A 12,163-nucleotide genomic window follows, 5' to 3' on the forward strand; every position below is an offset into this window, starting at 1 on the left:
TCTAGTAGCCTCACTGTATTTGACATTTTACAAACCAGCCAAAGCAGCAATCTGTATAGGTTAATTAGGCCTTGCATGTTGCGTATCATTAGTAAACATGGTAAACTGGATCCCATTGTGCCCATGTGGTTTCTTTCTTCCCATAATTATCGTTGTTTAAAGGACAAAAGACACAACAAAGAATAATCCTCATGTTGTGCTGCCTAAGCAAATCTCAGCTTTTGTGAATTTTTCCTCTGATTTATGTTTTATTTTCCCAATAGTTTGCCAGCTTTCTTTTCTCTGATATGGACTTTCCCTGGCTTACAAAGTTATTGTTCAACCATGCTTCAATTGGCCATGTTTTGTCATTTCAACTTATCAGCATATTCTTGTGCCAAATGAGTCAATAAATTATACTATCAAAATAGGCGTGGCTTCTGTTCTTCCCACTTGGGCTATAGCAAACCACAAGCCAGCTTCTGTTGTCACTGTAGTGGCCAGTTTGGGGAAGTTGATCAGTGTACTTCAGTTACCATCTGTGCTTTCAGCCTCTGGTGCTCACCCCTTCTGCTCTGTTTTAAAAACTCTTCACTGGACTGACATCTTGTATAGCAGAAAAATAAAGAAAGTAAGTATTTTTATTTTACAAAAGTGCATACATACAGCCATGAATTTTAAAGAAACATTGGGTTTTTTCCTGATTTATGTGAGAGTAAACGAGATCAGAATCAGCACCACAGCATCTAGTTAGAAAATCTTGAACTAGCAGGAAGTCTGGAATAAATGCGTGCTTTTAACTATTGTGCAAGCTGCAGCTGGATGTTAGGAAGTGGCACTGGTAACTCTATCATGTTGAAAGGAATAAAAACCTTTCAATCTTTTTAAAAAAATGTTTGATTAGACAATTTTATATTTTGTTTAAATATTAAGTCTTACTTTTTCTGTGGCTTATCAATCTGCTACAGATCATTCTAAAACTTGGATGCTTTTATTCATCATTTTCTAAGTTAAATGTAATTTTGTTAAATTGTAAAGTGTTTTGATTATACAGTGCCTAGTTTTATCTGATATATAACTTGAACACAATTTTTACAAAATAATAAAAAAATTGTATGACTATGGTCTCCTTGGCTTCTTTGCCTTTCTTCTTTCCACTTCTTTTACCCCTTCATTCTTCCTGTTTATATGTTTATCAGTTACACTATGAATCTTGCCTTCAGCATGTTAAGAGTTTCCTTCCTATCAATTTTCCTCTCTTTTTAGCATTTGTCTAAAAAACTAAAGACATCTGAAGGATAAAACTATGTGTCTGATCCTACAGACACACAAGTGAATAAATTCATGGTGCTGAGTATTTCCACTGAGCTCAATAAGACTACTTCTGTGTACAACTGTTACTCATTTGCCTAAATGTTTGCAGGATCAGAACCAGATGTACACTCCAATCTGAGGTCTCACTTCAAAAGCTGGCCCAGTTAAAGATATGACCTCACCCACCTTGTCTCTAATATTCTGGGGCCAGCCTGGCTGCAACAACATTACAAATGGCTCAAACTGATGTGCACACAGCAGCTTCACATGACTGTTCTAACATGGCTAAAGACAGCAGGGTAGATGCGTGGGCTGTAGCAACCCATGTTGGTACCCAGGGTTCCAGGCAGACTTGTACAGCTCACAATGTTGCATCTAAACTGCTATTTTTAGCCAGGCTACTGCAGCTCTGTCTATCCGAGCTGCAATCACACCTTTACTTGCAGTGTGAACATACCCTTAAGATTGTAATGAGAACCTAAATTGACTTGTTACCTAAAGTTCAATTCTCTGTTTCCCAAACAGGGTTCAAATATTTAGGGTTTTTGCGGGCATCTCATTTGTAAACCACAGTTGCTGACAAGGAAGCTGCTCCTGCTTCCAATTCAGCCAATAGAAGTTTTACTACTGACTTCATTGGGAGCAGGATCAGGGGGTCAAAATGATCCTCAGAATTTCAGGTCTTTCTAAACATGACACAAGCAGCTATCATGGAGTGATTTCAAACCAACATGGCTATTGAGACAGTTAATGCAGAGTAAATAAAGCATGAGTCTTTTTGTGACCATAATAGTCACATAAAATCCTTCATGGCCAAAGCCCAGTGAAGTCAAGAGGTGTCTTTCTATTGACTTCAATGGGCTTTGGATCATTCCCTAATAATTTTTATCCAATAAGGCTGAGAAAGGGAAATAAAGCAATGAAAAAGTAGTATAGTGAATTCCAAGGAAAATGCTGCCTAATAAGCAATTTTGATCAACTTTTTCTAAGTCTAAGAAGCTATTCCAAACTGTTTGTTTTCTGCTAGCAATAAATCATATTTCCTATTTCACAACTGGAATTGCTGGTGGTGTTTGTACATATTCAGGGAGGCACGTGATGCCCGTACAGTAGCTGTGAAAGCCCAGTTAAGTCCTGCACTCATTGTTCAGGCAAAACCTCCACTGAATTGAAACTGAATTGCATGACTTGTGTATCTTCAAGTTTTTTCTAACAAATGATACCATTGTAGTAACTGTTTTAATACATTTATTTCAGCACCTGTAATTAAGCACTAGAAAAGAATCAAACAACAAATAATAAATGCACGTAACATGCTGTTGGAAAGGTGGCCCTGAATTATTGCTTCTAAACATGGATGTGTAGCATTACTGTCTTCATTTCAGGGTCCTGTTAACATAAACTGCATGTGAGCTCAGCTAGCTAGTTTGTTGCATAGGGAAATCACAAAACATACTTCTCCCACCTAGCTTTTTATACATGAAATTAGCACTAATCAACACTGGGTTCTTGGCAAAACATGGACACTCATGGGGTCTACTGCAGCTTTGGCATAAGTGGGTGCAACTCTACTGAAATCAAGGAAGTTGTACTCATCTCCACTGTGTATGAGCATGGCCCCAAATATTTTACAATATTTTAAAACTAGAAAATGGGAGAAGGAATTGGAGGGTTCAAGGGAACTGGTAGAATGATAAGGAACCCTGGTCTGAATCTGATCCATATGCCTAACTGGTAGCCTGGCTGAGGCAGGGTGAGCATTTTCAAACTGGTTGCCAGTGCCTTCCTATTCATACTCCCCCCAGGCTCTTCCTGCCACTTTCTCTCCCATATTACTTTTGTTTTGACAAATACTTGCCCTATTTATTCTGTTATACAGATTTTAGGTAGAGCTTTTTAAAAATGGCTTCAGGTTTAGCTGTCCATTTTTTTTTAAATCATTTTTTTTAAAAAGAAACCTAGCTGGCAAAAAAGATGGCATGGACAGACTTCCACTGAGCAGAGACTGAGAAGACTGGGGCTGTTCATTTCTGAATGTGGTCCAGCTCCAGGACTGGAGCAAGGCTTTCCCTGTAATTGTGGGAGCCATTTTGGTACTGAGCACAGGAACTGAGAGCAGGAGATTGCCTCTCCTGTGTTCTCAGTGCTCCCCCATCCCCACCCCCCATGATATCCAGGCAGCATGGAAGAGAAGGGAGAAGCATCCTGACATGAATGCAGAGGAGTGAGGGCAGAGTTGGAAGGGCAGGGTTAGGAGCAAGTTATATGGGGAGTAGAGGGAAAGAGGAGCAACCTGGATAGGACAGAAGGAGAGAGGACAGGCTGAGGATACATGCTAGGGTACAGAGGCAAAAGTGTGTGGAGGGGGGGCTGATGGTGGGGAAAGAAGCAAAAAGGTCTGTAACCACTGGAGAATACTCCCCTCCAGAACCAGCAACTGGAGTCTAGATTCCTGTATACCAATATTCTTCTGCTGTTTAGAAAATAGCTGAGAAATGCACTGACAAAATATGTCTCTCATCTGCCTGCAGTGGTTGGTGCAGAAGAGAGGAGAACAGCCTACTAACACTGCTAGTTACTCCACTAGCTCAAGCAGTAGAGGACTGTGTGGTGGATCTAAAGGTCTCACCCTTCTGATGACCATTGTGGGCATCAATATGGTTCTATGAGATGCAAGATTTTAGGGGGGGTTTCAGTTTGCTTTCTAGATAGTGACAGAAAAAAAACTTACATTAAAAAGAACATGAAGGTTCCAAAGGCAATCACTGAAAATTAGGAAATGCCAGAATTAATTAACCCTTAATTCAGTTCCCTTGTGCATATGCATTCTGATACAATCTTTAATTACATGAGCACATGCTGTTTTATGTACAAGACACCTGCCTCATTCTGTGCACAGGTTGGATGATGCTAAGATGCCATTATAATTAATTTCTATACTATGTATAATTTCCTATCAACCTTGTAATTAAATTTTTTGGTTGCACTTGTAATGGGAGGGATAAAGAAGACAAACTAAAATGTCTTAAAAACCACAGCTACAATGTACAAAAAAAGACTAGTGATTTTGGGTGCCTATATTTTTGGGTATTCAAGCTGAGATAAGCTTGACAAGATCTGCTTTTCAGAAACTGCTCAGCTCCATCTCTTAAAAATCAGGCCCTTTAAATTTGTTTTACATTCAGCACCAGAAATTCAGGCACCCAATTTTGCAAACCTTGGACTATGAATTGACGAACTGATGATGCTAGTTTCAAAACTGCTATACTAATGCTACCTATTTATTATTATAAAAAGCACACTCTCTTTTTTAAGGGAAACATGAATCCCACAATACCAAATCTAATATGGCTACTTCTTCTGGCTTATGGCACTTCAGAAATTCTCGCTGAGACCAAGTATCCTAGAACCCTGCCATGTGATGTCAGCATGAATAACTCCTCCGTCATTTTTGACTGCAGTGCCCGTCAACTGAGAAGTGTGCCTACTGCAATGCATGGTAATGTAACAGAATTAAAGCTCTCAGACAACCTTATAAAGGAGGTATTTAAAGAATCTTTTCAGGGCCTGAATAATCTTATGAAAATAGATCTAAACAGAAATCACTACTCTAAGGCAGAGGAAGAGGCTCATGATTTGTGTAAAAAAGGAATGGTAATTGAAGATGGAGCTTTTGCTAACTTAACAAAGCTAAGGGAATTACTAGCTGATGAAAATCACCTATGTAAAATACCAGTTGGGATGCCATTGTCCTTAACCTCACTGAGTTTGAGATACAACAACATACTTTCTGTCTGTCGGCAAAATTTTTCAGAACTCACACAACTGAAAGAACTGTATATGGATGGGAATTGTTATTATGGCAATCCCTGCGAAAAAGCTTTCCTTGCAGACAATGGAGCTTTCTCAGACCTCACTATTTTGACAGTCCTGTCACTTGCCTTCAACAACCTGACCCGAGTTCCAAGCAAACTGCCTTCATCTCTAAGGAAACTTTACCTCAGCAGCAACAAGATCAAAACCATCAACCAAGATGATTTTAATGAACTGTCTAATATAGAAGTCCTTGACTTAAGTGGGAACTGTCCAAGGTGCTACAATGCCCCCTACCCATGTGAACCTTGCACTGGGGACTCCGCCATTCAAATACATCCTCTTGCTTTCCAGCATCTGAAAAATTTACAGAATTTAAACCTCTCCAGTACCTCTCTCATTAGCTTACCGGCCAGCTGGTTTTATAACACAACACAGTTAAAGGTGCTGCATCTTGAATTTAACTACTTAATAAAGGAAATAGCCTCTGGAGAATTTTTACTCCAGCTGCCTTATTTGGAGGTGCTTGATTTATCTTTTAACTATGCAAGGAAATCATACCCGCGGTATATAAATATTTCAGACAAGTTCTCCAACCTGGTCTCTCTCCAGCAACTGCACTTAAGAGGTTACGTGTTCAAGGAACTTAAGAGCAAACACCTTCGGCCCCTCATAAATCTTACCAAACTACACATCCTCAATTTAGGAGTCAACTTTATCAAGCAAATTGATCTCAGTGTGTTTCAGCTCTTTGCTAATCTGACTACAATTTCTTTGTCTGACAACAGGATATCACCTATACTAGAGAGCAGCAATAATAGTGTTATTAGAGGAGAATCAGTCCAAAATCATGTAATTCAAAGTCGTTCAACAGATACTGATCTTGAGCCATCAGTAAATAGTATGGTACCAGCAGAAGGCAAAGACAGTAGCAGTGTGTATAATTCCATTTTTCCTTTAATCAAACCCCAGTGCAGCATGTATGGTAAATCATTAGATCTAAGCTTAAACAGTATTTTCTTCATTGACCAACAGCAATTTAAAGGTTTCCATGATATAGCATGTTTGAATTTGTCCTCAAATGGCATTGGACAAGCTTTGAATGGCACTGAATTTATCTTTCTACCTAATCTCAAATATTTAGATCTGTCTTTTAATAAACTTGATTTGGCTTATCAATATGCATTTTATGAACTGCCTAGGCTAGAGGTACTGGACCTCAGCTACAACGTACACTATTTTATTGTGTCAGGGATAACACACAGATTGGGATTTACTGAAAATCTTCCGTATCTAAAAGTTTTAAACTTAAGTTACAATGACATTTTTACACTCACAGAGCCTAATCTAACTAGCAGCTCCCTGAAAGAGTTAGTGTTCAGAGGAAACCGCCTTGATATTTTATGGAAAAATGGAGATAATAGATACATAAATATTTTTAAAAGACTCTGCAATCTGACTCATCTTGACATATCCTACAACAGACTTCATAAAATTCCTACCAACGCATTCCGTGGCCTGCCACAAAGTCTAATTGAGCTATACCTAACCAACAATGAATTAAAGTACTTTGAATGGACAGCCCTGCAACAATTTCAGAACCTCACATTACTGGACCTGAGCTCAAATGCTCTGTCTTTTGTAACTGATAACCTTGCCAACTGCACAGCTTCCCTTCAGAGACTAGTGCTTCGACAAAACAAGATTTCTCAGCTTGCTGATGGATTTTTTAATAAAGCCAGCAGCCTCCTGCACCTTGATTTAAGTTACAATGAGCTGCCTTCCATAAACCAGTCAATACCTCAGTATGATAACTTAATTTATTTAGAGCTTTTGGACTTAAAAGGAAACCCTTTCGAATGCACCTGTGCAACTGTTGATTTCAAAAACTGGATAAATCATTATGTTAATATTAGTATCCCACGACTGGCAACAGACGTCATTTGTGCAACACCTGGAGATCAAAAAGGGAAGAGCATCATAAGTTTAGACATATACGCCTGTACTTTGGATAAGGTTGCAGCAATATGCTTTTGTTTATCGTTCTTCATTATTTTGACCATTATGACAACAGCTATCACAAAACATTTATTTTATTGGGATGCCTGGTATATTTACTATTTTTGTACGGCAAAACTAAAAGGATATAAATCTCTTGGCATGACCAAAGCTCTCTATGACGCTTACATAGCCTATGATACTCAGGATGCAACAGTAACTGACTGGGTAATAAATGAACTACGATTTCATCTAGAGGAAAGTGAAGACAAGCACGTTCTGCTTTGTTTGGAGGAAAGAGACTGGGAGCCGGGAAAGGCTGTCATTGACAACCTTGCACAGAGCATCCATCACAGCAGAAAGACCATCTTTGTTCTAACCGAAAGATATGTGAAAAATGGGAACTTTAAAACTGCTTTTTATATCGCTCTGCAGAGACTAATGGATGAGAATATGGATGTGATTGTGTTCATTCTACTGGAGCCGGTGCTACAGCATTCCCAGTACCTGAGGCTGAGGAGGAGGATATGCAAGAGCTCTGTTCTTGACTGGCCTAAGAATCCACATGCTGAAGGCCTTTTCTGGCAAAATCTAAAAAGTGTAGTGCTAACAGAAAATTATAAAAGATATAATGCATTGTACACAGATTCCATTAAATGACGGTAAAGAGAGAAAAATGTCTTCTTCTTTGTAGCAGATATCTTTGTATTGAGACATTATCAGTTTTGAGTACATAATTAGAATCTAGTTAAAACAGCATCATTGGATCTAGTTAAAACAGCATCTCTACTAAAGTGTTTGAGGAAGTATGAAGGAAGCAAACATTACAGTACTTTGGCCTGAATTAATGTCAGTTATGATACTACAGGCAAGTGGAAGATCATATACACAGATACTGTGCTGTACTGATGATTTGTGTAAATTGTTTCTCAATACTTGTCAGTTATCACCACTAATTACACATGTAATTAGCCATTATGAATTGTATGTTTAACATCATGGAACTTTCAAAACTATCTAACTTGCTAGTGAGAATTAAGAACAGTCTTACCTTTGGCTACCTTTTAATGAAACAGTTTTTATACTTCAGTCCAATGATACTTACTAACAATAGTTGCGGCTTAACAGGGACACTTGCAAGTGGTCTAGTGGTGCTTCGTTGTGTGTTTTAGTCTTGTGTTGATTTAGAATGTTTGCTTCTTTAAAATCAGCTTTTGGTTTCTTCACACCTGTTATACACATAGAAAGTGTACACACTGTGACCTCACTGCCTGACTCTGGTTGTTGACCATCAATTACCCATGCTTGGATCCAATGTCAGATGTCTTATAGCTGCCCTTGCTACTGGCATGGGGCAGTAGATTCCAAACTACACTGGTCTGTCTAATAATGGGGTCGGTTCTGTAGCTTTGTGGACTGCATGTTCACTCTTAGAATTGGGTCTTCTCTTACATCAGCATTCCTCTTAATGGGTGCAAATGGCTATCTACCATAGGGAATAAAAATAAAAATTTCTACTCTATTAGTGGAAATCATGCTAATAAACTGATTCACTGATAGACCTATTAATATAGGCTGACATTTTCAAGTATGCCCAAAGGTGTTTCATGCCCAAATCCCATTAGAACTGGGGTTCTCAAACTGGGGGTCAGGACCCCTTGGGGGGGTCGTGAGCTGTCAACCTTCACCCCAAGCCCCGCTTTGCCTCCAGCATTTATAATGGTGTTAAATAAATTTAAAAGTGTTTTTAATTTATAAGGGAGGTCACACTCAGAGGCTTGACATGTGAAAGAGGTCACCAGTAAAAATGTTTGAGAGCTACTGCATTACAAGTCAATAAGACTGGGGTGCCTAAACTCCCAGAGGCCCAATGAAGATCTAAACCAAACTGCCTTATCAGGAGGAATGACATGAAAGTTAGATGACAACAAAATCAACAAAGTTTGTACAAGTCATCAGCTAGTGATACTTAAATGGGAGAATCCAACTCACTGAATGTAAAACAGAACACAATGGAACAATACTTTTCTCAGTTATACCTGAGCAGCTCCACTCTAGTCAGTGATTTTGGACGTGGTAATTTGATCCTTTAACAGAAATGAATAAGTGGACCAATAAAGCTTATAAGGGCTTTTCTATTATCTTCTCCCTTATGTTGGATCATATTAAGGAAGTTCTGTATTAAAATCACAAATTAGTTTGATTCCCCATAGTTTAAATTCCAGGGTATTACTAATTAAGAAGTCTCTTGTTTTTTGGTACTGTTTCTCTCCCTCTCTGTGTGAAACTTGCAAGCTGCTAATTGTGTTCGTACATCCTAAGACAGAGTCTGTTCTCAAAGCAATACTTTGTAACAACAGAAGCAGCACCCAGAGACTCCCCGCCCTTTTGTTATATTTATCTCGCTTTGTTAACAATTGTGATTAAAATAGAGATAGAGGATGTATGTGGATGGATGCTTGGTGTGGATAATAACTGAGTGATCAGGGAGGTGCCAGCCTAAGAATCCAGTGTCCATGGGTCGAAGAAGGCATCAAATGGAAACAACCAGAGGACCCTTGGAGGGTAGACTGGAATCCACCCAATAGCCTCAAGGATGGGAGAACCGAAGAACAACACGGAGCCGTCAGGAATGTGCCATCTGCTGATTGATTCAGCAACAGCATGATGAAGCAATTCCCATAGACTGACATAGGAAAAAATTCCTATAAAAATGGACTCTAGAAAGTGAGAACTTTGGGGTCTGATTCTGCAAACCAACTTCCAGGAGCATTAGATGTGCATCTGAGAAGGCCCTGCTCCCTCCTCATGTCCAGGCCACCTGGCCGGTGGCTTGGCATGAGCAACTCTAAGGCTGGTAACTATGATAACAACCTTGCAGAATCTGTGTGTGTATGAATGAATGTGTGAATAAATATGAAATTGAATGGAATGTTAAAGTTATAACTAACTGCTTACTATGATTCTTTCTGTATTCACAATAAATGTGGCATTTTGCCTTTCCCCCTTTAATAAGATCTTGATGGTTTTTATTTTATTGGTATAACACTTATAACTAGAGCTGGGCAGGAAATGATTTTTCCATCCTGCAAAAATTAGAGATAGCAAATACATTTTCCCATCCTGAGTTGCAATAAGACAAAATCTCAAATATTTTCGCAAACTGAAAATCTGAAAAAATATCAGTTCAGGTCAATCATGTTCAATTTCAATTCTGACCTTTTCAAAATCCTTTTTTTTTTTTTTGGGGGGGGGGGGAGTGGAAGGAAGGAGGGGTGTCTAACTTTACTAAAATTTTTAAACAAAAAGTTTTTGAGACTTAAACCTCCCCAAATTTTTCATTTGGTAACTGTCAAAATGGGACACTATTGAAACATTTGTTCCCAGTCATTTTCTGAGTCAGGAGATTTGTCAAAACTGGCCCTGTTTTGCAACCAGTTTTTATTGTGACAAATCAATATTTTGGGGGGAAAAGATGGTTCATTGAAAAATTCCTGACAAGCTCTACTTTTAATTTTCTCTCTCTCTCTTCATGCATCTGACGAAGTGGGTATTCACCCACGAAAGCTTATGCTCCAATACATCTGTTAGTCTATAAGGTGCCACAGGACTCTTTTCCTCTCTCTCTCTCGACATTTAAAGAGTGACCTTGTCACTGCTTGGTTCATACTGTGCTGATGCAAACTGGGAGCACACATGTCTGTGGTCACATCAGGTGATGCCAGGTGATGGGAAGTCTAGTTTTCTAAGTTTAACAAAAAGCAACTTTGACACAACACATGAACTGACTAGTCTGAGCTTGGGATATTTCTACAGGTAGCTTCACATTTTCACTTTCATTTCTGTGCTACTGCAAAGCTGGAAAAAATACCCAAAGTTTCGTTTCCTAGTCATGCCCCTTTTCTTTTATCTCAATTACATTACATGACAGCATGAGAAATCAGAGGCCTTGTCTACTAATAATTGCTGCTAGCAATAACTAGTAGAGCTAGAGCTCTTTGTAAAGTCTATCTTTGTGGGCGTTTGCATATTTTTTCTTTCAGAACTCAATTCTACTTCTGAATAGGTTGAAAAAGATAACACTATCCCCTACATTTGTGTAGCTATTGGCATTCAAAACAAATCTTTGAAAAAATTTAAGGTCACCTGTTAAAAAGCTGCCATAAAAATATTCTGTAACAGTTTTTTGAAATGACTGTTAAAGACCTCTCCTTGCTGCTATAGAAATCAATAGCAAAATATCAATTGACCTCAGTAGTAGCAGGGTGGGGCCTTTATTATTCACAAGTTTATTGTGAGGACATACATCGGCTGAGTTTAGCAAGTCTAGATATTGGCCCAGATCCTGCTTACTTATTCATACAAGTTGGTTTCAGTGGGAATATTTTTGTAAATCAGCAGTATTTGTCCAGTGATGCCATTCAGGGCTTCTCTTCATGGCAAGTTGCTGTGTGGCAAGCCAGGGTGTGAATCTACCGTAATATCCCATGTGGTCACCGCTACAGTGCTGTGAAAGTCCTGGAGTGCGGCTTGGTATACTATGACTTGAAAGCTTAGTATGTCAAGCTCCACTCTGGGACTTTCAGTGTACTGTAGCTGGGCCCACATGGGATGTCACTGTGTGACAAGCTCATGCAATGCAGAGTCACCCCCTGGCTTGCCACGTAGTAACTTGCCCTGTAGACAAGCCCTTTACCACAGAATCCTCGAAATTAGGCTTGAAAATGACTTATTATGTCATTTAATCCATACCCCTGCCTATACAGGCTGCTTCCCTACAGTAGATTTCCTAGCTTTATCCAATCTTTTAACTGTCACAAGCAAAGAAGTTTCCGCTATATTCCTTAGGAGACTGTTCTAGGATCCATTATATGTTGTCAAGGCTGATTCCCCACTCTGGCACTTTGAGTGCAGAAGGTGGGGGCCTGCATGGACTCTAAAAATTAATACTGGCCACTCCAGGCTTGTATTAAACTCCCAAGGCCACAGCTTTTTTCTGACCTTGGATTGGTAGATGCTGCCACCACCCAAGTGCAAAAACCCCTTTGAGAACCCAGGA

General features: G+C 39.1%; 1 protein-coding gene across 2 annotated transcripts; it reads left to right on the forward strand.

Annotated features, from left to right (window-relative positions):
• The first annotated feature begins 527 nt into the window (after nucleotides 1-527).
• TLR8 (toll like receptor 8) lies at nucleotides 528-9,997 on the forward strand. 2 transcript variants are annotated; one of them, XM_077807170.1, is made up of 2 exons: nucleotides 528-610; nucleotides 4,673-9,997. In XM_077807170.1, exon 2 carries the CDS (start codon nucleotides 4,723-4,725, stop codon nucleotides 7,762-7,764), a length of 3,042 nt encoding a protein of 1,013 aa, XP_077663296.1. In that variant the 5' UTR covers nucleotides 528-610; nucleotides 4,673-4,722; the 3' UTR covers nucleotides 7,765-9,997. The 2 variants fall into 2 exon arrangements, with proteins under 2 accessions (XP_077663296.1, XP_077663295.1); XM_077807169.1 differs by having other exon boundaries at nucleotides 575-610; nucleotides 4,609-9,997.
• Nucleotides 9,998-12,163: the final 2,166 nt, after the last annotated feature.

Source organism: Eretmochelys imbricata, chromosome 1, assembly GCF_965152235.1.
Source record: "Eretmochelys imbricata isolate rEreImb1 chromosome 1, rEreImb1.hap1, whole genome shotgun sequence".
NCBI lineage: Eukaryota > Metazoa > Chordata > Testudines > Cheloniidae > Eretmochelys > Eretmochelys imbricata.

Excerpts from the sequence above, each read along its gene's own strand:
- TLR8 (XM_077807169.1), top strand. The coding sequence starts at position 4,615 with ATGAATCCCACAATACCAAATCTAATATGGCTACTTCTTCTGGCTTAT.